Raw genomic sequence first — 27,423 nt, 5'->3', positions numbered from 1 at the left:
GACCTGCTGCCTCTGCTTACCCTTTGACTGTCCCTCTGCAACCCCAGTGCCTTCTCGGCCTTTGGCAAGGCCGCAGCCTGGTGGTTTTCCAGGCTGGAGCTCCCCAGCTCCACTCTAGGTACCCTACTCAGCTCCTCAGCAGCCAGGGCCGTCTCTCCTACCTGAGCTCCTGGCTCCCGGCCTTTTATAGGCCAGCTATGGCTGCCTTCCCCAATCAGCTTAGGCTTTTTCTTCATCCCCAGCCCACCCACCTCATCCTCAAGGCCTTCCAGCCTCGGGCCATCTCCCAAGAGTGCGTCTCCACCTTCTGTCGCGCCAACTCCTCGGCCTCCAGCCGCACCCTCAGGTCTGTATCGCCTGGACCCTCCAATCTTGGGGTCTGTGTCCGTTTGGCCTCTTTTACTACAACCACCTGAGTCCTGGCTTCATGCTGGGCCCACTCGGTCCGGGTCTCCTGCTCGGTAACTGACTCCGTGATGGTCTGGGTCTCCTCAGCGACTGGTTCTGTGATGGTCTGGGTCCCAACCTCCTGTGGGGTCCCCTCCGTCTTCCTCACTGCCTCTGCCACCTCCACCCTGCTCTTGATGGGGCAGTGTTGCTGAACATGGCCCCACCTCCGGGCTGCCCTGGGCCTTTTATCCTCGTTCCTGACCCTAGCCCTCCCTGGGCTGCCCTGGTCGGGCTCACTGGAACTGGGAACTCCCTCCAGAGGTGTCCTCTCTGTCCACAGGTGCAACAAGTTGGCAGATACATGGACTGCCTCACCCGGAGGACTGTCCTTGGGACTTGTCCCAGTCTCCCGTTTGGGTGAGACTTCCTGCCCCCATCCGAGTAGGGACAGTCCTGTTTTATATGTCCGTGCCTTATACAGGGATGACACATCTTTAGTTCTGCCCCCAGCCCTTGGCGGTTCTTCCCAAACTCCCTCTGAAGGAGTTTTACTAGGGCCCACTGTTCCTCCATCAGCTGGGCCATCTGTTCATGGAGGGCCCTCTGTACCTCCCATATTCCCTCTTGGGCCTCCCTGGACTTCTCACAGGTCATCCACCCCCTTCCGCCGGGGTGCTGACACCGGGGCCCAACCAGGGATAACACCTGGGCCCTCCACAAAGAAAGCCCCAGTATACCCGGGATCCATTGTCCCACTTTTCCTAATGTCTGGGCAATAGTTCCACAGTCCTTGCTCTGCCCCCTATATCGGGGGCGAACAGCCTATTGTGGAAGTAGGGAAAGAATTAACAAGGATTTGAAGGGGATCTTAATGCATGTCAGTCAGTTAGCAAGAATCAGGCTAGTAGTTAGCAAGAGTTAGGCCAGCTGTAACCCTAATGACGTGAGACTTGTAGAAGCGAGGATGGTGTGAGGCGAGAGGGAAAGAAACTGTGTGAGAAGTTATCACGACCTTGCAACTGATAACCAAATATGTAGACTGGCGTCTCCTAGAAGTGAGAAAAATAAGATAGCAGGATGGCTTATGTATAAACAAAATGCAGCTGTTGCTCATTATTGTCTGTATTATTGCTTGCTATTGTCTGCAACAAAGGTATAAATGCTTGCTGTAATTGTTTACCTGTTGAGAGACCTGTCCGGGACTGCGGCGACCCTGTGTCCTAGGGCACTCCCTCCCTCTATTGTAATTACTGGAGAAATAATAAAGTATTTGATTTTGCTGCACCCAAAGAAAAAGCGAGAACTGAGTTTTTCTCCGACAATTTGGGGGCTCGTCCGGGATGGCAACGCCCACGGACCCACAGACGGCTACTACGGATCGTTCCCCTTCGAACCCCATGGCGCCACATGAGAGGTATGAGACCTTTTGAAATCTCTATTGGGGTGTCGGAGGAGGACTGTCCTCCGACACCCCAATAGAGATTTGGAGTGTCGGAGGACAGTCCTCCTCCGACACCCCAATAGAGGAGGAGGAGGAGGACTGTCCATGGGGACGTCTGTATCTGTTGGGCTCACGCCATCTGAACTTATTGACTGTGCAGCTAGATCAGATGCAAGTGGTATTGGGAAAGGCCCCAACAAGGTTAGTTTATAGCAGTACTGGAGAACAGCTGGGTTGGCCAACAAGATTAGTGCATAGGTAAATGCATAAGGTAATGCATAGGGAAATGCATTAGGTATGCACCGGTGCTGAGGGGTTTTTACCGCCTCAAGAGGGGTTGTCATACCTCCTCATGGTATTGGGTCTGGACGTAAGGTAAAGATGCATCATGGTAATAGGAAATAAAGGCCTTGGTGTGTGTGTGTGTACACTAGTGTAAGTGACTGTTACCGGAAGACGCCCAGAGTACCCTGTGAAGCGAAAGCTCGTTACCAGGACTGCTCTTACGCAAGCCCAGTAACTAGTGGATCTTTAGAAGATCCGATCCACGGTGGGCTGACTCGGCCTGGCATCGTCCGGCGAGGAAGCTACCTGGGTCTAGGCGTGTGTGAACCCATCTTCCCTCCCCTTTCCTTTCCGTGTGGACTACTGACAGTCTGATCATCTCACTAGATGCAATCAGAGTAAGCGGTGCCGTCTCCCAGAGACTAGCCGATGCTCTTTGCTGAAGGGAGGTGTAGGAGAGTTGTGGTCATCCTCGTTAGTCTCTCCTGTGTGAGTGCCCTGTAGGGAGAGATCCTTAGTTTATGAGCTGCTAGCGCAGACAGGGCACCCTCCCTGTGTGTGTAAGTGGAAAATGGGTGAGGCACAGTCTAAACATTCCACCTCACCCCCTAAGGGTACCCCAGCATATTGCATGTACGTACATTATGGTCCTAAAACCTGCAGGTATTTAGAGAATTGGAATCTTTACACGCGTGAAAATCTATCTAAACAATGCCCATTAGAAGGTACCTTCAAGCTAGATAAGATCATACATCTCAGAGGAGCTTTTAATCACCAAAAAACGCCTCTGACATAGTGTGAGCAATTTGTTTATTGAGGAAAGGAACGGGTTAATTTGAAATTCAGCTTGGCCCAGAGATAAAGAGAAAGTTGCTCTGCGTTCAAGGTCAAGAATCAACGCAGACTATGCTTAGTACAAAGAAAAACTGCTTTCGGCCCCAGCTGGCTGTGAAAAAATATAGACAGAGGCAAACTAAAGGCAATACAAGTTACAGAACCTCAGTTCTGCAAAGTTTGCAAAGCTTAACTGTCCAGTGAGATCCAACAGTGTGCCTTTGCGACCCCAGAGCCGGTGTGGCTTGGTGACACTGGAGAAGCCACAGGCCGCTGACCTGGACTGTAATCTCTGAGAGAGACACCGCAGGAGATTCCAGGGTGTAAAAGAACAGCCCTCCCAAGAGCGGAAGCATGTTGGAAATTCTGGACAAGCTGTATACAAGATAATCTCCCGTCCAACTATTCCCCTTCTTTGAACGTTATACACAGACATGGCCAGTCTGGAAATGTGTGAGTATTAAAGTGGCTTAGGGCTTGGGGCATTCATATTTTTCCTGAGTGATGTGGGAGCGTTCCCATCCCTCTCTGTTGTTGTTTTATTATTTTTAATGAAGCTTTAAAATTCGGTTATATGGTGTGTTTTCTTTATCTTCCCCCAATGTCCTGCTGTGTCAGCCTGATCACCTGACATGAGGGATAGATTGGTAACAGAAATTTGTCACAGTTTGGTGAGCAATTGAGAATGGGGGAGCCCTGCAGAATTTACACCATCTATTTGTTTTACCCTTGTTATTTTATGTTTGCTTTGTTTGGTACGGTTGGTGTTATATGTTGAGGACTGCATGATTAAAGGTGTGCCCACTCTCTGCCGCAGTAAGTCTGAGAACTGGAGAGGGGTTTAGCATTCCTCTCTCCACCCTGGTTGACCGGGAAGGGTGGCAGGTGGATCTATTCCCAGTCGTAGCAGGACTGGGCAATAGAGTAGTTGGAGAAAAGGGAAGATATGTGTACTTGATAACTAGAATTGAGCAATTAAGAGCATAGATCATGAACCAGGCAGCAACTCAAACCTGCGCCCAGGGCAAGTTGCAAGCCTTGAGACAGGACTTCCAGGTAGAGAAGGAAGCCCTGGCTAAGCAAGTACCAGTCCTTCAGGGACTTGTCAAAATTTAACCATTTGTGCTCAGCATATGCCGTAACAGCAGTGTGTTTGCTACAAGAGGAAATTCAATAGTGAAACACCAATGGGCCATGCGTTTTTGCCCAGGTGGCAAGCCTCACGAGGGAGGACTTGGGTAGCCTTGTGAGTAGGAATGTTTAAGAGAAGAGACCAGGAAGGGTGGGGGCTAGTTGAGAAGCCCACCCTCCTAGCTAAACTGGTAGTGGAACAAGCCGGTGACCATGGAAGGGACGGTTCAGCGAGAAAAGCAGGATCGGACCCAAGCAGGCAGGCAACAGACAGAGAGATTGGAAAACAGGATGGAAAATTTTGAGGGTGTAGTGGAAGGAAGAAGTAAGTAAGTATAAGCATGGGGATTTCAAATACCCAGGACAATAATTGAAATGGTGATTTGAGTTGATAAAAGAGGCTGTTGGGAGACAAGCAAGTGATTTAAGGAAGAAGTGAGAAGTTAACTCTGTAGTTGCTGGAGGGAGCAGCAGTTAAACTTTGAAAAAAATGCTAAAGAGGAAAGTTGGTGTCCTTGAAATGTTTGTAAATAAATTCAGGTAAAGAAATTATTAGATTGCAATTATTTGGCTGTGAACAATTTAGTCGAATTAGCTAAAGAAATGTATACAGTGCTACGTAACTGAAATCTTATTAGGCTCTAAGGGGCACTATAAGAAGTGCTTTTCTTTCAGTGTTTGAAAGCAGGAGTTAGAAGAAAAAAAAAGCCATCAAAATTCTGGTAAAGTTAATTATGTCCCTTTTAAGGTAAGAATCTTTAAGCTGTGAATAGCTTTGGATCCAGAAGAAAGCCACTGTTTTAATGCAAATTATCTAACTGATAAGGTAGAAGCCACTGAAACCTGGGCTGCCTATGAAACAAATACAAGAAAATATGGGAAAATCAAGGAAAATTGAGGCCAGCTGAACAGCATTTAACGTACCATGCATGTACTGGCACAATAGGATTTATGTTTTGTGTTCTATGTCCTGTCTTGTGGTGTTTGTCTCGTGGCCAGAATTGTTCTGTTTAATATTTTCATAGGATGGTCTAGTTTAAAAAAAAAATCAAACAGAAGGATTAAAATGCAGATACTTGTTTTATTCAACTTGGAATACAAAGTGTTTGGATAAATCAAGAAAATGTGATATACTAAAGTCTAATACATTTCCTTAAGGAAGAAAAAGAAACTTCATTGGCCAGATTGTTAATTGAAAATTGTTGTTAAAATTTGCATACCAACAGTCTTTGGAAGCAAGGACATGAAAAGTTAACCCACTCCCCATATTGTACATGGGATCCTTCTGGCTACCTCAGATTTCTAGCCAGAGGGCTGGGGATGGTGGAAAGCTATTGGACTAGAGGTTATACTGAGTGAACTCCTCAAAGTGGGTGTGCTTCTCCTGGCTTCTTGCTCCAAAGCTCTGTAATAAAGTTATTTTAGTGGAAGGGTATATGTTGCATACATTGAACAATAAGACAAATGTACTGTATAGTGGCAATGTTTATGTGTTCATGGTATGGAAAAAGGTGTATGAGTGAAGAGTGGAAGTTTCCTTTGTAGGTTAAAAGAAGCCAAGAAGGGAAGAAAAAGAACAGAATGAATTAACTGGAAAAAAATAGCTAGCAAGCTCAGACTAAAGATAAGACACTGGCCCCAGTCAAGGACACTGCTCACAGCTAAGACTTGGCTGACAACCAAGAAAAGCCGGGGGGGTGGGGGGGTGAATGTGCCCAAGCAGCTATGAGATCTTCAAAACACTGCCAGGCACTAATGAAATGTGTTCGGTTTCTTTTCTTACAGGTAAAGAAGTGCTACCCAAAGACCCTAGCAGCCCTGCCTCTCCTTGGAACCAGGAGACTGGATCTATATAAGGTCCACCAACGAAAGACTGCTTTAGCTCCATGCTGGAAAGGCCCTTATTAAGTCCTGCTGACTACCAACACCGCTGTGAAGTGCCAAAGACTGACAGCTTGGACCCATGATTCTCACTGCAAAAAAAAGTCCCCTCCACCTCAGGAGGATTCTCCTACTGATGATTAGCCTATTCCTTCTTTTAGCTCTACTGTGCCTTCTGGACAGCAGGGAAAAAGGACAAAGTGAAGCGCTAGTAACCTCTCCCTTCTCCACTGACAGATCTACTGTGCCTTTGAATTTTTCTAGAAGAAGCAAAACCATTACAGGGTGATGTGCTGGAAACCTCTCCCCTGTAGGATGCTGAACCACGACTGTTTTGGGAAAGAAGAAGAAATAGTCACTCCACTGACATTGCCAAAGTCCAGGAATTCCTGACCAAAAAGGACATTAAGAACTGATCCTGGTGAAGAAACAAAGAATTATACACTGGCAGGAAGAAATTTGTGGGACCCCTGCTTGAGAATGTGGTATTGATTGGATTTTGGGGGTTATTCTACAGGCTGCGCCCTGTGTTCTGGATAAATCCTTCAGCATGTATTGCCCTCCCTAATTGGATTTTAAATGACATTGCCCTTATCCAGTTTCCAGATATTCTCTACATACCCAAATTGCTCACAAGGGGCTGCCATTAGATTAGCACAACAGAGAGCCTGGGTTATTTCCTCTGGAAGAAGAGGGAATTGACCAGATCCCTGTGGGCTGGGGCCAGTAGTGCAGCAGCCATTTGGAATATTCTTAAAAGCCAAGAACATGATGAGAAATTGGGCCAACTAGAAAAGGCCACTACCCTTATTTCTGGAGCTCAGCTATCCCAAGTACAGGCTGGAGTTGGTGAGTTACATGTCATTTCCGCCCTTACTTCTATGACCCAGAAGTTACTGAGATGGTATTGAATATCACTGAGGCTGGGAAGGCATTGCAGTGGGATCTAGTATGTTTAGAAATTCAGGATTTCCTCAATGACCAGCTGATGGCCATTTGGAATGATCTTGAGCACCAGACTTGGCCCACTGCCCTTACAGACACATCAGGAGTACCATCTGATCTGTGGTCATGGAGACATGCTTGGACACTTTCTGGGTGGAAGTGTGAACATTCACAGTGCTCCTTCCCAGCATATGGACCAGTTAGGGGGGTGTGGGCTCCCACATACCGAATCCTGCCAGGTCCATGGGGAGGATGCATATGGGATTGGGTGATTCACCGAGATATCTGGGAAGTGAGACCGCCTGATTCGCCTAATCGATTTTTAATTAGTGCTCCTGGGATTACAGCTGATATTTGGATGGGGTTAGGAAATCAATGGACATTTTGGCCGTTAGAACCACCACAGCTTCAGTGTGTATGGAAACTGAAGCCAGGGGAAGTTGTCACTGTTCATGACAATATTTGCTGTGAGGGTGGAGGTAAAGGAACTACCCTGACAGGACACCCACTTTTTCAAGCTAAGGATAGCTGTGTGTACGTTAAAGCCACCACATTGCAAGATAGACATATTAATCTTACCACTGCTTCAGGCAATCATATCATTTACTGGAAAGAATGCCTTTCATACAGCTTATAGCGTGTCTACTTCATGTACTAAGAATGATGTATTGTGCTTTGTGACCGAAACTGTACAACAACCCCATTATATTATTGCTATGGGAACGTTATTGTTTGTAGTATTGTTAGTTAGTTTAGGATTATGTTATTGTTGTTGTAAAACATGTAATAATATTAATACCTTTCATGTCCATGCTAATCATGCATTGTGATTACATCCAATGAAAACCCCTAAGATTGAAACGTCTGATGTAGAATCTGAAATCCATGGTTTAATGCAAATAGAGGTTTGAAAATATCTGTTGTATTAGAAGTACAAAACGGGGGAGTGTGGAAGTAGGGAAAGAATTAACAAGGATTTGAAGGGGATCTTAATGCATGTCAGTCAGTTAGCAAGAGTCAGGCTAGTAGTTAGCAAGAGTTAGGCCAGCTGTAACCCTAATGATGTGAGACTTGTAGAAGTGAGGATGGTGTGAGGCGAGAGGGAAAGAAACTGTGTGAGAAGTTATCATGACCTTGCAACTGATAACCAAATATGTAGACTGGCGTCTCCTAGAAGTGAGAAAAATAAGATAGCAGGATGGCTTATGTATAAACAAAATGCAGCTGTTGCTCATTATTGTCTGTATTATTGCTTGTTATTGTCTGTAACAAAGGTATAAATGCTTGCGGTAATTGTTTACCTGTTGAGAGACCTGTCCGGGACTGCGGCGACCCTGTGTCCTAGGGCACTCCCTCCCTCTATTGTAATTACTGGAGAAATAATAAAGTATTTGATTTTGCTGCACCCAAAGAAAAAATGAGAACTGAGTTTTTCTCCGACACTATGCCCACATTCTCCACCAATCTGTAGAGATGCCACGGCTCACCGGCTTGGCACCTCCTGCCGGTCATCCGGGGAATTAGCTCACCAGCCTCCAGAGCACCCTCTGCCGGCTTCTGTCTCGCCTTGCCGTTGGCCCCCGTGTCCCTCCTCGACCCCGATACTCCTTCTCTCGGGGTTCTGCCCCCTGCAGGACCCCACAGTCTCACTGGGTCTCCGCTCCCTGGGGAACCCCCACCCCCCTATTCCCACCTCACCTCAGTCTTGGGCTGCTGCCAGTCCCCATCTAGCCCCCGCTCTCTGGGGTGGACTGCAGTGTAAAAGGAGGCAAGGAGGGTTTGGACCTGCTGCCTCTGCCTACCCTTGGGCTGCCCCTCTGCAACCCCAGTACCTTCTCTGATTTGGCAAAGGCTGCAGCCTGGGGGTTTTCCAGGCTGGAGCTCCCCAGCTCCACTCTAGGTACCCTGTTCAGTTCCCCTGCAGCCAGGCCCGTCTCTCTCAATACCTAGAATGAGACTCCTTGCTCCTGGCCTTTTATAGGGCCAGCTATGGCCTGACTGGGGTGTGGCCCAGCTGTGGCTGCTTCCCCAAGTAGCCTAGGCTTTTCCTTCAGCCCCAGCCCTCTCCCAGGGCTGGCTGTAACCCCTTCACAGCCGGAGCAGGTGACCACCCCACTACAATCCATGTCACCCTGGAACATACTTTGTGATTGGTCAGAACCTTCTAGGGTGTCTTGTGGCCACCTCCTGCAACTTCTGACTTCTCCTCCAGTTGGAGTCTGTCTCTCTGCTGCAACCCTAGATTGTCTCTCTCCTGCCTCAGCTTCTTCCAGCTCATCCAGTATCTGTGTTTTAAAGGGCTGGATGAGCCCCTCCTCTCTCTGTTCCCGCTTCTGGGGAGGTTCCATTCCTCCCACACCCACCCCTCTGCAGAGAAACTGGAGAAAGTTAAATTTAGAATGTGGTTACTCCCTTCTTCTATCTCGCTAGGGCTGATAGTCTTTAATGCCCAATGTATTTATAAACAGATGCCTCCGCCCCAGCCCGCTGTCCCTTAGTACAAGGTGTGTGAGTGAAGAGTACAGGAAATCCCAAAGACATAATAATACACATCGTTCCTATAACAAAAGGTGAGGTAATAGGGTTTCGCACATCTAGGGTTTTATCCAGATGCTCTCTTTTTGGCTTCTTTCTCTGGATGCCATGCAGGGTTGTCAGATACCTGGTTTTGGACTAGAAAGTCCAACCAAGAAAGGGATTGGACTGTGTCTGGTTCCTGCAGGGCAAGGGGGAGGTTTGGGGTCATTAACCTGCACCTCCTCAGCTGGGGCCACATCATACCAACAGGCAGGCCCCTTATTCAGGCTTCAGCAGCTCCCAGTCCAGCCCCAGAATAGAGGGAGCCCAGCAAGGTCTCAGGGTCCAATTTGTTGCCACCTTTCTAACTGCTAAGAATTAATGAGGTCTATACAGTCCGATTCCCCAGTTTGTCATGCTGACACAGCACAGGAAGGTCAGGAAAGGATTTAATGTCCTTTCAAGTGCTTCACGGAGCTCAGTCTCAGAACCAGAGCACCAGGAGAAAACTTTAGTTAGAATCATAGAATAATAGAATATCAGGGTTGGAAGGGACATCAGGGGTCATCTAGTCCAACCCCCTGCTCAAAGCAGAACCAATTCCCAACTAAATCATGCCTTATGAGTAATGAACCAGAGCAGCCTGTCCCGGATCTCTTTGGTCCTCACCCCATAGATGATGGGGTGTAGCATGGGTGGCATCAGTAGGTTCATGTTGCCAATAAGAACATGGAAATGCAGGGGCACATTCTTTCCAAAACGGTATGTGAGGGAGGAGAAGAGACCTGGGATGTAAAAGGTTAAGATGACACAGAGGTGGGAGACGCAGGTTCCAAAAGTCTTGAGCCGGGCTTCCTTTGTGGGGAGGCTGAAGATGGCCCTGAGGATCTGGATATAGGACACAGTGATAAAAATCCCATCCAGACCCATTACACACAATAACACAAAGAGACCATAGTAACTGCTGACCTGGGTGTCGCCACAGGCCAGCTTCACCACACCCATGTGTGCGCAGAATGGCTCGGGGATGATGTTGGTTCTGCAGTATCGCCACTGTCTTACCAGGAAGGGATAGGGCAGTACAAGCATGCCACTGCGCAGCACCACAGCCAGGCCCATCTTGGCCACCACGGGGATTGTCAGGATGGTGGAATGTCTCAGGGGATGGCAGATGGCCACGTAGCGATCAAAACCCATGGTCACAATGATCCCGGACTCCATCAATGAGAAGCAGCCAGCGAAGTACATCTGGGTGAGGCAGGCACTGAAATCTATCTCCCGGGAATTGAACCAGAAGATTGCCAGCATTTTGGGTATGATGGATGTAGACAGGACCAGGTCAGTGCTGGCCAGCATGCAGAGGAAATAGTACATGGGCCCATGGAGGCTTGGCTCCATCTTCACAATTAACAGGATGGCAAAGTTCCCCAAGATGGCTATGATGAACATGGCACAGAAGGGGATGGAGATCCATACATGGGCTGCCTCCAGGCCAGGAATACCCTGCAGGATGAAGGTGGAGGGGTTAGTGAAGTCGGTTGTGTTGGAATTTGACATGGAGTCAGAGTGAAGGTGTCCAACTCTGAGGTAGAATGGTGTTTCCTGCATGCACTGTATGTTCTCCTGACTTCCTGTATGTGCCCAGGGTCAAGGGTGATGGTCGTAGTACAAATGCCTGGATGGAGAGACAATGTGAATTTGAGACACTACATGCACTACTGTAGACTGTTCTTGTTGGTGAAGCAGATTGCTCAACAATTCCTACATGTTGTGGTGAGGTAAAGCTTAATAGGCAATAGCAGGAAACATGACTTTGGGTACTGGTTATCCATCGTTGTTCCTTAATGCAATGAAAGCCAGGTTAGGGAGTGCATGCTGTAGGGAGTTGACCATTCAACTGGTTGCTTAAAACCTGAGAATGGGAAAAAACCCACAAACTTTTGCCAATCCATGCTCCGGGGGGCGGGGGGGGGGGGACATCCCAGCTAGATGCACCCCACGGAAAAGACATGGGCGTCATTGAGAACAACTCAGTGCAAACACTTGCCATGGTACATGATGGGGGGTAGAACCCCTTTTATGAACACTCACCCAGCCAGTCAGTTAGCTGTGAAAATCCCTCTTAGTAGCTGTTCTCTACTTGCCTTGCCTGTAAAGAGTGACGGCGTCTCACTGAAATGCTTAGATAAGAGGAAGTGAGTTGGCACCTGGCCAAAAGAGCCAATGGGAAGACTAGAAACTTGGAAAATTGAGAAAAAACTTCCCGTCTTTGTGAGGGTTGTTGTTTTCTCTCGGCTGGAGAGACAGAGAGCAGCAGGTATGCTGTAAAGACTGGGCCGGATATGAAAAACCATCAGCATTTATACCTAAAAATTACTCATTTGGAACTACAGATAAGCAAGTAGAACAGGAAATGTTTAGTTAGACGTGATCAGGTTTATTGCTTTATTTTGGGCTTGTCGAGTCTTCTGTGCTAAACGCAGGACCTTCTGTTTGCTTTGTAAAATTTAAATTGAACCCCAAGGGAAGACATTCTTGGGTGTTAATGATTTCAGTTCCTCTTTTAATATCTAGCAACACCCTGATTTTCCAGAAGTGTTGTCATAAATATAAAGGGAAAGGTAACCACCTTTCTGTATGCAGTACTGTAAAATCCCTCCTGGCCAGAGGGACAAAATCCTTTTACCTGTAAAGGGTTAAGAAGCTCAGGTAACCTGGCTGGCACCTGACCAAAAGGAGGGGGGAAAGGCTTTGTTTTGTCTGTTCTTTGTCTATCTGTTCTGTGAGTTTGCCGGAGACAGATCAAGAAGGCAGGCAATCCAACTCCATTAGAATTAGTAAGTACTAGTGAAGGAATCCGTTAGCTTCTTTTTATTTTGGCTTGTGATTATCCTTGTCTAGAGGGAGGTCTTGTCTAGAGGGAGGTTTTGTCAAGAGGGGAGATCCTCTATGTTCTTGAGTCTTTTGTTATTCTGTAAAGTATTTACTATCCCAATTTTACAGCGGTGATTCTTTTACCTTTTCTTTAATTAACATTCATCTTTTCAGAACCTGATTGATTTTTCATCTTTTAAGATCCAAGGGTTTGGGTCTGTGTTCACCTGTACCAATTGGTGAAGATTTTATTCTCAAGCCTGCCAAAGAAAGGGGTTGTAGGGATTTGGGGGGATATTTGTGGAAGGTGGGGCTCCAAGTGGCCCTCCCTAAATGTTTGTTGAAATCACTTGGTGGTGGCAGCATTACCTAATCCAAGGTATAAGAAAGAATTTGTGCCTTGGGGAGTCTTTAACCTAAGCTGGTAGATATAAGCTCAGAGGGTCTTCAAGCGGGCCCCCACGTCTGTACCCTAAAGTTCCGAGTGGGGAGGGAACCCTGACATGGTGGCAGAGTGGTGGGATCATTTTGAACCAAAAGCCCAGTAGAAATTTAAAAGGATTTTTTTTTCCTTTTTGGCCGTTTAGAAAGCAGAAAGAGATCTTCTCTCTCTTTGCCTGGAGGCAGAGGTATCAGGTCCTGGTAACAAAGGGATGTTTTTAACCTGTGAGCAGCTGGAGATTTTTGTCTCTGCCTGAGGGCAGGGTAGGTAACTTTCTATAAGGGAATTCACAAGCTAGTTTTTTTCCCCTTTCTAGCTCTCGCGGTAGGCTAGGTTAAGTACAAAAAGCAGGAAAATGATGACCAGTGACACAGCTAATAAACCAGAGCTGTCTAGACTGGCAGCAAAAGAGAAAGAGAACGAACATGAGAGACTGATCGAATTAAAACAACTAGAAATGAAGGCACAGGAAGCTGCCCACAAGAGAGTCCTGGAGTTACAATAAAAAGAGAGGCAGCATGAACTGGAGTTAGAGAAGGCAAGAGCTAAGCAGAATGTACCAGACAACCCTGGCAATCCTTCTCCAGGTACCGCTTCCCATCCCAGAAAGTTCCCCACCTACAAGGCAGGTGATGATACTGAGGCCTTCTTAGAAAATTTTGAAAGGGCCTGCCTTGGGTACAGCATTTCTACTGACCACAAGTGTCAGCTCTCCACCAATCCTTCGTGGACCCCAAATTCATCAACCCAGAGGCCCAAGTGACAATTCAACCCTTCAAGTCAAACTCTCTAAACTTGCCTACAGCCAAGTTGCCTGTGCAGTACAAAGGCTGGTCAGGAAAGTGGACTTTTTGCAATCTAAGAAGATTATCCCATTCCTATGCTACTGGGGCAAGACTTGGCCAACCATGTGAAGCTGGCCAAGAGAATCGGAATGGTCACCCACAGCCAGACTAAGCAAGCTTTGAAACCTCTCCTTGTTCCTGAGCCTTCCACCATGCCCAGCACTGATCCAGCGCTTGCAAGCCCATCTACAACTTCAACACCAGGGGCACCAGCAGGCCTGCACTGGCAGCAGCAGCAGATAACCCTACACAAGAGGCTCAGCCAGATCCTGAAATACCACATTGTGCACCAGCAGAGAGTGGTTCACAGTCAACAGAAACAACCCCATCACCTACATCACTTTCAGAGGGACCAAGCCCTGGTCCACAATCCAGTGAGGAAGTGATGTCTCCAGGATCAAGGGAACAGTTCCAGGCCAAGCAGGAAGCAGATGAAAGCCTCCAGGGAGCTTGGACGGTGGCACGGAGCAGCCCACCGCCTCTCAGCTCTTCTAACCGATCCCGGTTTGTTATAGAACAAGGACTTTTATACATGGAAACTCTTTATGGTGGGCACCAGGAAGACTGGCATCCTCAGAGACAGTTGATAGTTCCAACTAAGTACCGGGTAAAGCTCTTGAGCTTAGCCCACAATCATCCTAGTGGCCATGCTGGGGTGAACAGGACCAAAGACGGTTTGGGGAAGTCATTCCACTGGGATCGAAGGGGCGAGGATGTTTCTACCTATGTCCGGTCTTGTGAGGTGTGCCAACGAGTGGGAAAACCCCAAGACCAGGTCAAAGCTCCCCTCCAGCCACTCCCCATAATTAAGGTCCTATTTCAGTGAGTAGCTGTGGATATTCAGGGTTTTTTTCCAAAAAAGACACTCAGAGGAAAACTGTACGTACTGATTTTCATGGATTTTGCTACCCAATGGACAGAAGCAGTAGCTCCAAGCAACACCAGGGCTAAAAGTGTGTGCCAGGCATTAACAGACATTTTTGCCAGGGTAGATTGGCCCTCCGACATCCTTACAGATTCAGGAACTAATTTCCTGGCAGGGACCATGAGGAGCCTGTGGAAAATTCATGAGGTGAACCACTTGGTGTCACCCCTTACCACCATCAAACCAATGGCCTGGTGATTAATGGAACTTTGGGGGCCATGATACGGAAATTCGTGAATGAACCCTCCAATGATTGGGTCCTAGTGTTGCAGCAGTTTCTCTTTGCCTATAGGGCTGTACCACATCCCAGTTTAGGGTTTTCACCATTTGAACTTGTGTATGGCCGCGAGGTTAAGGGGTCATTACAGTTGGTGAAGCAGCAATGGGAGGGGTTTACGCCTTCTCCAGGAACTAACATTCTAGACTTTGTAAGCAACCTCTGACACTCTTTAACCCTTGCTACAGAAAACCTACAAGATGGTCAGGAAGAGCAAAAAGTCTGGTATGATAAACATGCCAGAGATTGTTCCTGCAAAGTAGGGGACCAGGTCATGATCTTGAAGGCACAACAGGCCCATAAGATGGAAGTGTTGTGGGAAGGACCATTCACGGTCCAAGAGTGCCTGGGAGCTCTTAACTACCTCATAGCATCCCCCACCTCAAACCTCAAGCCTAAAGTGTATCGTGTTAACTCTCTAAAGCCTTTCTATTCCAGAAAGTTAAAGGTTTTTCAGTTTACAGCCCAGGGAGGAAATGATGCTGAGTGGCCTGAAAGTGTCTACTATGAAGGAAAAAGTGACGGTGGTGTGGAAGAGGTGAACCTCTCCATGATCCTTGGACGTATGCAGCAACAGCAGATCAAGGGACTGTGCACTAGCTTCCCGCCAATGTTCTCAGCCACCCCAGGACGGACCGAATGGGCATACCACTCCTCTCATAAACAGATAGTTAAAGGTTAATGCCTCTTTTACCTGTAAAGGATTTAGAAGTTCATCTAGCCTAGCTAACACCTGACCAGAGGAACCAATGGTGGAACAAGATGTTTCAAAAGGATGGAGGGACGTTTCCTTTGTTTAGAGTCAGTTTCAGTTTCAACCGGAGTAGAAAAGCTCATCTTATCAGAGTAGTGAGTAAGAAGGAAGGAAATAAATAGGTTTATGTTTATTTTCTTTTTGTAACTTGTCTTGGCACTAGGGGAATAATCAAATTTGGAACATCCTCTGTGTTCTGAATCTGCTGTCTGTGAGATCAGCTTGTATGCTGTCTCCCAGAGGTTTTTTTTTCATTTGACCTTTCTTTTATTTAATTAAAAGCCTTCTTTTTTAAGAACCTGATTGATTTTTCCTTGTTTTTAAGATCCAAGGGAATTGGATCTGGACTCACCAGGGATTGGTGGGGGGAAAAGGGAGGGGGAATGAGTAATTCTTCCTTGTTTTAAGATCCAAGGGGTTTGTATCAGTGTTCACCAGGGAATTGGTGGAGGAGTCTCTCAAGGCTACCCAGGGAGGGGAAGGTTTTTTGGGGGGAAGACAGAGTTTTCCAAATTACTCAAACATTAAGCTTAGGAGATACACATGCAGGTCCCCACATCTATACTCTAAGGTTCATAGTGGGGGTGAAACCTATGACAACTCCATTGACAGAGGTAATGCTCCACCCAATTAGAGCCCAACCCTACTGGGTGTCTCCTCAAGCCAAACAAGAACAAGAGATCCAGGACATACTACAGATGGAGGTAATCCTCTTCTCTAACAGTGCATGGGCACCTCCAGTGGTTCTAGTTCCCAAATCAGAAGGGGAGATACACTTTTGCATGGACTATTGTAAACTAAATGCTGTAACTTGCCCAGACAACTATCCAATGCCATGCACAGATGAGCTATTGGAGAAACTGGGATGTGCCCAATTCATCTCTACCTTAGACTTAACCAAGGGGTACTGGCAAGTACCGCTAGATGAACCCACCAAGGAAAGGTCACCCTTCATCACCCATGCAGGGGTGTATGAATTTAATGTGCTCCCTTTCAGGCTGTGAAATGTACCTGCCACCTTCCAAATACTTGTAGATGGTCTCCTAGCGGGATTGGGAGAATCTGCAGTTGCCTACCTTGACGATGTGTCCATCTTTCCTGATTCATGGGCAGAACACCTGGAGCATCTACAGAAAGTCTTCAAGCACATAAGGGAGGCAGGATTAACTGTTAAGGCTACAAAGTGTCAAATAGACCTAAACATAGTGACTTACCTTGGAAACCACGTGGGTTAAGGAACGATAAATCCCCTACAGGCCAAAGTGGATGCTATTCAAAATTGTCCTGTCCCAAAGTCAAAGAAACAGGTCCAATCCTTCTGAGGCATGGCCAGATATTACAGGTGATTTGTACCACACTACAGCCAAATCGCTGCCCCACTGACAGACCTGACCAGAAAGACACAGCCAAATGCAGTTCAGTAGACTGATGAGTGTCAGAAGGCCTTTAACCAGCTTAAGGCGACATTCATATCTGACCCTGTGCTAAGGGCCCCAGACTTCGACAAACCGTTCCTAGTAACCACAGATGCGTTCGAGCATGGTGTGGGAGCAATTTTAATGCAGGAAGGTCCGGATCAAGAATTCCATCCTGTCGTGTTTCTCAGCAAAAAACAGTTTGAGAGGGAAATCCACTGGTCAATCAGCGAAAAGGAATGCTACACCATTGTGTATGTGCTGGAAAAGCTACGCCCATACGTTTGGGGATAGCGTTTCCAGCTACAAACCAACCATGCTGCGCTGAAGTGGTTTCACACCATCAAGGACAATAACAAAAAACTTCTTTGGTGGAGTTTAACTCTCCAAGATTTTGATTTTGAAATACAACACATTTCGGGAGCTTCTAACAAAGTGGCTGATGCACTCTCCTGTGAAAGTTTCCCAGAATAAACTGGTTAAAATTGTCCTTGAAATGTGGAAAGTATTGTTAGTTTGTACATAGTCAGTAGGGTATCTAGAGGTGCATGTGTCTTATTAACTCTGTTTTCTCCAGGAAGAAATCACAGCCAGTGTGGAACCGACTGTCCAACACTACCTGTGATTGGGCGGGGTGGGGTGCATCTCATAAATGTAAAGGGAAGTGTAACCACCTTTCTGTATATAGTACTATGAAATCCCTCCTGGCCAGAGGGACAACATCCTTTTACCTGTCCCTTCTTACCTTAAACTCTGTGAATCTATCGATAAAGAAAGCAGTCCAGGCATTTATATTTGCTGTGGTAATTCAGTTCCCTTGAAAGTCTGAACATGTAACACTGATAAAAGGAAATTGTTTATGTAATCCACAGTTGGCCTGTGGAACTCCTTGCCACAGACATTATTGGAGTGAAGTGCTTAGCTGAATGGAATTCACAAATAGATTTGCCATTGTAGGTGGCACTGGTGGGACTATCTTTAGTTAAAGCTGTCTGAGATCTTCAATAAGAAGACCTCATTTTCAGTTGGATGTAAATTTTTCAAACTTTAAGTGTTCAGAGTGAAATTTCCTACGCTGGGTGGATTTGTTTTTGAATGTTTCAGACATAAGTTAGGAGTTAGGAAACAATGTCTTGGCCATGTTATTCCAGTGAGGACCATTTCCACCTGCATGTTTTCCAGCAGATAAAAGTCAGGTACCCCAGCCACCTCCCCCCACTTAACAACTAGAACCCTGAAACGCAAGAGGAGGAGGTGACAGTCTCTGTACATTAACACACAGCTGGCTCTTAAGGGCTTTACTCACTTCTTGTTCCAAGGGGAGTTTTGCCTCAGTGGGGCCTGAGCAAACTATGGGCAGAGCCCCAGAATTCAGCTTGTGTATTATACATCTACTAAAACCTTTCTCCTGGAGGATCCACGGGCCACTGGGAAACATGCATTCACCTTGGGTAGGAAGCCATCAGCTGGGGCGGACAGGTGTGCATAGAAAATACTGGAGCACACTCATGCACTGTGGCAATGGCCCTAAGATGTTTACTGGCTATGCAGGGCAGAAAGTATCACAAACTTACTGTCTATCCCATCATTCCCACGTTGCACTAAGTTTCTCAAGGAGGTGAGCTCCTCAGCAAAAGATGGTACCTGTGAATGCTGAGACGGACGTGTCTTCCCTGGGAATCACTCTCAGGTAGCCGTGTCTCTCATTCCAGTATCTGCAGCAGCGTCCTACGCCGAGAGCTGACACAGGGGTGTGCACAGTTTATAACATAGCTTTGTGCAGTCTCAGGGGGGTTTGCTCAGCCTCCAAAGGGAGAAGCAGCATCTGGATGCAAACAGGCTGGAGACCAGCTGGTCTGTGCTTCTGTGCTAATTATCCAGCTTTAGGAGTAAACAGTAATTAAGGGACCTTCCCAAAGGGAGTTGAGAACTCTTGGGCTCTGTCCTGAGCCATAGAGTCTAATAGTCTGTAAATACCCAGGATGGAGGGGTAGATAATAGACAGATAGATCTGGAGACAGATGCCTGAGGGGAGACACAAACACTCTGCAGGCACACAGAGTTATTGCTAAGATATCAGAGATTAGTAATTCTCCTCAGTAACTATCATCATGCTGTGAAGCACCTTTCATTGAAGGATTTCAGAAAGACTCAGGAACGTCAGTATGTCAGTATGAACATATCCCCATTATACAGATAAGTAAACTGAGGCAGAGGGAAACGTGATCGGTCAAGGTCACATAGATCTTGAATGGCAGGATGACAGACAGAACCCAGCAGTCCTGACTTCCCTCCCCTAATCACGGTCCCTCTCTCATGCCAAGAGGTAAATGGACTCCCGCTCTTGCATGGACTGTTTGTTGGGTGGGTTGCAGAGGAAAGGCTGAAAGAGGGAGCCTGAGCCTTCGCCATCCTGTCAAGGTGAAACTGAAGTTTTCAGAACTAGCTGAGGTTTGTGAGTGTTGTCAGATGTCGCCGGTGTGATGATCTGCTCTATCCAATGTTGATAACTGTTGGCTACGTACGTATGTTTCCTCTGCATACTGCCCCAGCTCTGCATAGAGAGCTGACCCAGAAGACCCTGAGAGAACTCCCAATGACCACAGACTTCCATAAGATACGAAAGCACCTGGCCAGATTTATTGTCAAACAAAACACAGTCTCTAGCTCCCCGGATCAGATATCTACAGTTCTGCTCCCTGACAATGAACCGGCTCAGTCATTGGCGGGACTCTCCATTGCCCCCTAGGCTGGATAAAGACACTGCCCCAGGGATGCATTTTTATACACAAGTACAAACAAGGAACACATCACTCCTGACGGATTGAGGTACAACCCCTCTGCATGTTGGGGTGCTGCCTCTCTCCTCGTACATAGTGGTTCGAACAAACCAGTCTATCCATCATATTGTCCTTTTGACCCTGTCTTTAAGATGGGTCGGCCTGTTCCTTGTTACCTTCTTCTTGCCAGCTTCTGTGAGCAGGGCCTGCCTATGGCTCACAGATTAACTTTGCTTTATGTTAGCAAAGTTTTGACCATAACTTTAATTCAGGCCTCAGGCCTCATACTGGGCCTCTTATACAAGGGTTTATGTTTCAGGGCCTCATCTTAGTACAGCGAGCTCCCCGCTCCTGTGAGGTGTGCCCTCTGAGGCTCCTCTTCCACTCCCACTGAGAGACCAACCAACACATCACAACCACCGGGGTCACAATCGGGGAACCAGCTTAGTAAAAGCAACAGCAACAGACTGTTCCTATGGGTGGAGTGTCCCTCCCCCACAAAGCTGCCCTGAAACAAATGGGGCCCTCTGGGCGGGATAGAGACTGGACTACTGTTTGCACTGGATTTGTTCTCTTCTTCTCGGATCATTTCTTCCCAGTCTCTCCCAGGTGGAATTGAAATCAAATGTTCCAGGCTGAGTCAGACTTTCCAGGACTGCCGTGGTGGAGGGCGCTTGGATTTCCACTGCTGAGCTCTCAGCCAGATCATCTGTCTAGTTGGGGGTATTTCTCTAATGTGGAGCACCTGGGTTTTAAACACTGTTATGAGACTGAACAAATTCTCCTCTCTGAGCTGAACAGGGGGAGATTTCCTCCTGTATTCAAGTGACTAACACTCTGTAGCTGCCAAGCATGGATTGACCTAATCTGTAGCTAAAAGCAATGAAGGGTGGTGAGACCTAGGCCCCTACTTGTGTGGATTATCGTGTTTATTATTTATGATAATTATTTGTGTTGTGGAAGCCTCCAGAGGCCCCACTGCAGTTCTGGGCCCATTGTGCTGGGGCCTTCGCGCACACAGGAGAAACAGTCCCTGTGTGACGTCATTGACAGGAACTGTGATTGTATAGACCATTGTTGCAACCAAGATCCCATAGTTACCCCAAATATTCTACAAAGGAGGTGTCTGTGGAAAAGTTGTAATTTGCTGGTTAGGATGATGCTGTCTGTAAGTATGTATCATGTTTGTATCTGAAGTTATGAATATTGGCTATGTACTTGTATCTCAATGTGTTTGATTCTGAGTAGCATGAGTGAAGCGTTTGATCAGCTTCTTGAGAAGAGACTATTCTGGGTAAGTGCCCAGTCAAGAAACACTTAACTGACACTGGAATTTGGGAGACTCCCATTCACATCTGAGGAGCCTTCCTGGGAACGTTCAAGATAGCATGTGAGCAATGGCTGCTCTACCTGCAAACTGAGTCATGCATGGATATGTGACTTGCCCATGTGACTCCAAACTCCATCTTGCTGCTGTGATTTTCCACAGTAAGAACAAAGGCATGCTTCCACCTGGCAGAGGATATAAAAGGCCCTTGAAACCCATCCATTTTGTCTTCTATCCTGCTTCTGACCTCTGGAGGAACTCTACTACAAACTGAAGCTCTGAACAAAGGACTGAAGGACCCATCCAAGCTGAGATGTTTGTACTCCAGAGACTTGATTGGTTTAAATCAGCAGTAATCCCATCAAGCCTGAAACAAGCCTGGACTAAGAACTTTGCAATTGTTGTATGTATTTGTTTCCATTTAATCTATTTTAACTCTCATCTATATTTCTTTCTTTTTATGAATAAATCTTTAGATATTAGATATTATATTCTAAAGGACTGGCAACAGCGTGATTTGTTGGTGAAATCTGAATTATATATTGACCTGGGTCTGGGGTTTGGTCCATTGGGATCGGGACAAACTTTTTTTTTTCTTTTACTTGGGTATTGTTGTTCATAACCATTCATCCCCATAAGGAGTGGTGCTGGTGGTGATACTGGAAAACTGGAGTGTCTGAGGGAATTGCTTATTTAACTTCTGGTTCGGTAGTTGGGTTAAACCGAAGTCCTCTCTGTTCGGCTGGTTTGGTGCCTTAGTAGTGAAGGAACCCAGCCTTGGGCAGTGACTGCCCTGCTCCAAGCAGTTTGTCCTGAATCAATACTCTCAGTAGTGTCCCACCAGAGTCCACATTGTCACACCCTGTACCAAGGAGCTTATTGAAGACACAGCTACTGTGTGTAACCAACCAGAAAAGGAGTATGCAGGAAGATGGGGGAGTAACAGCACTGAGACTGGGTGGTTCCATAGGCTGCTGGGTGGGAGTGAGACAGCGGAAATGCACAGCCCTGCCCTGGCAGTTAGAAGTGTGTCCTGGGCCCTTAAGAGCAGAGTCATGTTCAGGGCCAAGCGAGAACCTGCCATTGAGTGGTGGCTGCACCAGACACACAGCTGGGAGTGCAGGGCTCTCCGTTAGCTTTTGTAACTCTGCTTTAGTTCTACTCACGCCTCCCTCCTTCCAGTGCAGACTGAGCCTCCATCTTATAAATTCCCGAGAACCCCTGGTACCAGGGAGGAGACCAGAGGAGAGGGCAGAGGTAACAGGGCTGTGGTGAAAGAAGGAAGGAGCCATCCTGGAGATGGAACAACTGAAAGCCCCCAAGAAGTCAAAGGTCTTCAAGCTTTGCCTACACTAGAACATTTGTCTGTAAAACTTTTGTTGGTCAGGGTGCGAAAAAACCACTCCCTTGACCAACAAATGTTTCACTGGTAAAAAGCACCAGTGTGGACAGTGTTATGTCAGTGGGAGTGCACCGGTGAAGGTCATTTTTAATAAATATTAGAGAACTGGGGATATCGCAGAAGGCTGATAGACTGCTAAGGTCTAAAGTATTCAAAGGTTCTGAAAGTATTCAAAAAGGGATGACTTTAGATATTGAAGGTGGTTAGCTTGACATCGGTCCTGGGCATAATAATGGAAAAATATATTTAGAAAATAAGAAATTGAAGGAGTACTACAGTTCATGATTGTTTTAGGGAATCACAAATGTGGGTGATAAAGGGAACTGGGGTGATGGAATAGCTTTACACCACTGCAATCTGTTTGTCCTAGTACCACGTGGCATTAAGATTACCAAACTAGACCTAGCCAGTGTCACTAGAGCACTCATTAGATGCAGTGAGAACTGGCTAACTGATAGATCTTGTGGGGAGTTATCTCTAGGCTTCATCGAGTCTGTCTGGTAAAATGTTGGAAGAGACGATCTGTGACACACGTGGAAAACCCCCAAACCACAAGCTTGCAGGAGTGCACTGACATAAACAGCTGAAGCGCTTGCTAGGAGCCCTAATAAGACAGCAGTGGGCATAAGCTAAGGTAAATACAAACAGGGGTGAAGAATTTAGCAGGGTAATTAGAGGGTAATTATTGAGCCAACACCAAGGCCAGAACTGCCTGCCTGGGTAGGGGGAGGGCTAATGCTTACAATAAAGGGGAAACACAAAGACACCTCAGGATCACTCCTCGGGATGTGGGGGAGGTGAACGAGTGATACAGCTTTGCTTTCACTTTTGGCTAAGTCCCTGCTACAATAACCGGTAATCTCATAACCAATACTCCATTCTCCGTGTGTTCCTGTGTGCCAGCTCGACAAGCCCAACAACAGTGGGATCCCGGGTGAACCACCAACAGAGCTCAGCAAGGACACCTCATGAGGAATCATTCAACAAGAGGTTTTCTAGTGGTTCAGAAAGGTCCTTAAGCACCTAACTCCCACTGCGTGTCTCTAGGGGCCTGGCTGAGTGGCTGGAGAAAGGTGACTATTTCCATGTGGGATTGACAGCTGTGAACCTTCTCCTGGAGCCAGGTGCGTCAGCGCTTTCTTGTGAGAGACTCGAGAGATATGTGGGAGACCCAGATCCAAAATCTCTGCTCTAGCTGATTTGCAGAAGAGACATAAACGGAGGACTTCCACAACCCATGTGAGTGCCCTGAGTACCAGGCAAATGGCTATTCTGGGTTGGGCTCTCAGTATCTCCAGCTCAGGGGCGGCTCTAGGCACCAGTGCTCCAAGCGCGTGCCTGGGGCAGCAAGCCGCGGGGGCTGCTCTGCTGGTCACCGCGAGGGCGGCAGGCAGGGTGCCTTCGGCGGCTTGCCTGCAGAGGGTCCGCTGGTCCCACAGCTTCGGCGGACCTCCTGCAGGCACGCGCTTGGAGGACCAGCGGACCCTCCATGTTTGGGGCGGCAAAATGTCTAGAGCCGCTCCTGCTCCAGCTGGAGCTCTTGTACTAATAAACATTCAATGGAGCAGGGATTTGACTCTGATTCTCCCACTTTCCAGGTGACGGTGTGGGAGACAGGGTTGGGACTCACCACCGCAGCGCCTCCTGCTGGTCATCCTTAAGAATTAGCTCAGTCCGGTGGAGCGCCCTCTCTTGGTGGTGTCCCGCCGTTGTCTTCCCTTGGGTTGGCATCTGAGCCCACATCGCTCTCCAGCTCGTGGCTTTCTCTTCGAGCCACTCTCCTCCGGCAGTGCCCCATAGTCCATCCTCACCCCCTTCCGGGAGGGGGGGTGTCAATCAGCCGTCTCTCTGCACCCCAGCCAATGTGGGCAACTGCACCCCCAAAGTCACACCCCTCTTGGCAGGGGGATGTTGCAGCCCATGACAGCTACTCCCATCGGCCGGGTGTAAGGCAAGGGGGAAGGGAGGGGGACCTAGGCCCGCCCACTACTCTGGGTTGCAACCCAGGGACCCTCTAGTGGCAGCCATCCTGCCCTCCTTCTCTCCCTCTCCCTGTCCATGTCCCTGGGCCACTTCCCCTTCGGCCCCTCGCACTGGCTAGGCCCTTTCCCTCAGGGCCTGCGGCTTGGCAGAAACCAGGCTGGAGCTCCCTTCTGCTCCCCCAGGCCGGCCCAGCACTGCACTCTCTGTCGTGCCAGCCTCCCAGCTCTGGAGACAGACTTTCCCCTATCAAAGGCCTAGCACAGACTGCCTGCTCCCTTCCCGGGCAGCATTTTGATAGGGCTGAGCCTGGCCATGACTGACTGTCTCCAATCTGGGTCCCAATTGGCTCCTTTTCCCTTTTGGCTTTTGGTCAGGACTCTTTATTCTCAGCTCTGCCACTGACTCATTGTGTGGCCTTGGGAAAATCACTTAACCTCTGTGTGGCTTAGTTGGTCCGTGACATGGGGATAGCGCTGCCTGGCAGCCTAGCTACAGAGCTTCTAGATGTAGTAACTAAAAGCGTCACACAGAGCATACGTTAGACTCAGCTTCACTGTTCAGCTTCCGGCCCTGGGCAATGGATGCCCTGGAGTTCAAGATAAGGTGCCGTGTATGTGTGTGAGTAGCCGGCTAATGGCAGATGTGTCATTTATCTCCCTCCCTGTGAGCTACAGAACCCACCCCAGGTTCTGCCCGACAACCCACCCTCCCAGGTATCCCAGCTAGCACAGGGGATTATCCTACAGCCTCTCTCAGCTGTTCTCCTTCTACCATCAAATCTGATCCCTTGCCCTGCCCCCGAGGCCTGGAACAGGGAAAAGAGCTCCCAGCACATCCCCATGGCAGGAACTCTGCCTGCTACAGGCTCCCAGGAGGAAAAAAGGGAGCTGAAATCAAAGCAGATAATCCACAGGATGGTCTCTTCCCTTGGGAATTGTACAGAGTAATAGGGTCAGGGTCTTGGGGCAATAGGGAGAGAATAGGGGGAGAAGGAGGCTGGGCTGTGAGGGAAGAGGACGGGCAAGGGGCAGGACATCAGGGGTCTAGTTACCAGCAATACGAAAGGTGGAAGCCCTATGAGTTAATGAGCTCTACACAAACGAATTCTCTACTTTGTCACCCTGAGACAGCCCAGTAAGGCCAGCAAAGGGTTCAATGTCTCTTTGACTGTCCAGTCAGTGGTTCAGGTGAAAGGGCCCAGCAGCACATCACCAGCCAGCTCTGCACAGAGCTCGGTCTGAGAGCCAGGGCACCAGGTTAAAACTTTAGGTCCCTTTATGAGTAAAGAGCCGCAGCAGCCTGTCCTGGATCTGTTTGGTCCTCACCCCGTAGATGATGGGGTTTAACATGGGGGGAATCAGAAGGTAAATGCTGGCAATGATAATGTGGAAACGCGAGGCCATATTCTTGCCAAACCGGTACATGAGGGCAGAGAAAAGACATGGGATGTAGAAGGCTAAGATGGCACAGAGGTGGGAGATGCAGGTCCCAAAAGTCTTGAGCCGGGCGTCCTTTGTGGGGAGGCTGAATATGGCCCGGAGGATCTGGGTATAGGACACAGCAATAAAAAATGGATCCAGACCAAATACACAGAATACCACAGAGAGGCTGTAGTAATTACTGACATGGATTTCGGCACAGGCCAGTTTCACCACGGCCATGTGCTCGCAGTATGAGTGGGGTATGATGTTGGTTCTGCAATATGGCCACTGCCTTGCCACTAGAATATAGGGAAGCACGAGAATGCTGCCACGCAGCAGCACGCCCATGCCAATCTTGACCACTATGGAGTTTGTCAGGATGACTGAATGTCTCAGGGGATCACAGATGGCCACATAACGATCAAGAGCCATGGCCATGACGATCCCAGACTCCGTTACTAAGAAGCAGTGAATGTAGTGCTGGGTACGCTTGTAGTACATCTGGGTGAGGCAGGCACTGAAATTGATCTCCTTGGAATTGAACCAGAAGATGCTCAGCATTTTGGGCAGGGTGAATGTTGACAGGACCAGGTCGGTGACAACCAGCATGCAGAGGAAATAGTACATGGGCCTATGGAGGCTCGGCTCCCTCTTCACAATGAAGGGGATGGTGAAGTTTCCCAAGATGGCTATGGCGTACATGGTACAGAAGGGGATGGAGATCCAGACATGGGCTGCCTCCAGGCCAGGAATGCCCAGCAGGATGAAGGTGGAGGGGTTGGTGAAGTCGGTTGTGTTGAAATCTAACATGGAATAAGGGAGAAGGTGTCCAACTCTGAGGCAGAACGGTGTCTCCTGGATGTACCGTATGTTTCCCTCACTTTGTTTATGTGCCCAGGATCAAGAGTGATGGTCACAGTACAAATGCCTGGATGGAGAGGCAATTTTAATATTAGACATTATATGAACTATGTGCGGGGAAGTTCATAAATTAAACAGATTGATTGCACTTCACACATTGAAAAATTACATTTTTATTATTCAGCTAAATAAATTATGAACTGACCCTACTAATAGCAATTCTATATTTTATGATGGAAGTGGAGAAGCCTCCTGAGTCATACTGAGAAAATAGCAATTGGCTAGTTATCTTAGGTGCATGTACACGAACGCAAGTAGCCTGGGAAACAAGCAGGAAGAATTGGAAGTTCTGGCACAATCAAGGATTATGATACGATTGGAATAACAGAAACTTGCTAGGGCAGTTCACATGACTGGAGCACTGTCATGGTTTGGTACAAACTGTTCAGGAAAGACAGGCATGGGAAGAAATGTGGAGGAGTTGCATTGTATGTAAGAAAGGGGAATGCTTGCTTAGAGCTACAGTATGAAACTGGAGAAAAGCCTGTTGAGAGTCTTTGGGTTAAGTTTAGAGGTGAGAGCAACCAGGGTAATGTCATGGTGGGCGTGTGCCTGAGACCCCCGGATCAGAAAGATGAGGTAGACGAAATTTTCTTCAGACAACTAACTGAAATTTCCAAATCACAGTCCCTG

At 47.7% G+C, this 27,423-nt stretch overlaps 2 protein-coding genes across 2 annotated transcripts; both read right to left on the bottom strand.

Moving 5' to 3' along the window:
- Positions 1-10,036: 10,036 nt before the first annotated feature.
- Positions 10,037-10,981, bottom strand: LOC123362925 (olfactory receptor 52K2-like). Its single transcript, XM_045003492.1, has one exon. The coding sequence runs from the start codon at positions 10,979-10,981 to the stop codon at positions 10,037-10,039; it is 945 nt and encodes a 314-aa protein (XP_044859427.1).
- Positions 10,982-25,713: 14,732 nt separating this feature from the next.
- Positions 25,714-26,679, bottom strand: LOC123376994 (olfactory receptor 52R1-like). Its single transcript, XM_045029330.1, has one exon. The coding sequence runs from the start codon at positions 26,677-26,679 to the stop codon at positions 25,714-25,716; it is 966 nt and encodes a 321-aa protein (XP_044885265.1).
- Between the last annotated feature and the right edge of the window lie 744 nt (positions 26,680-27,423).

Source organism: Mauremys mutica, chromosome 1, assembly GCF_020497125.1.
Source record: "Mauremys mutica isolate MM-2020 ecotype Southern chromosome 1, ASM2049712v1, whole genome shotgun sequence".
NCBI classification, from domain to species: Eukaryota; Metazoa; Chordata; order Testudines; family Geoemydidae; genus Mauremys; species Mauremys mutica.
Note: the sequence above shows the minus strand (reverse complement) of the source record. Positions and strands in the feature narration are given on the sequence as shown.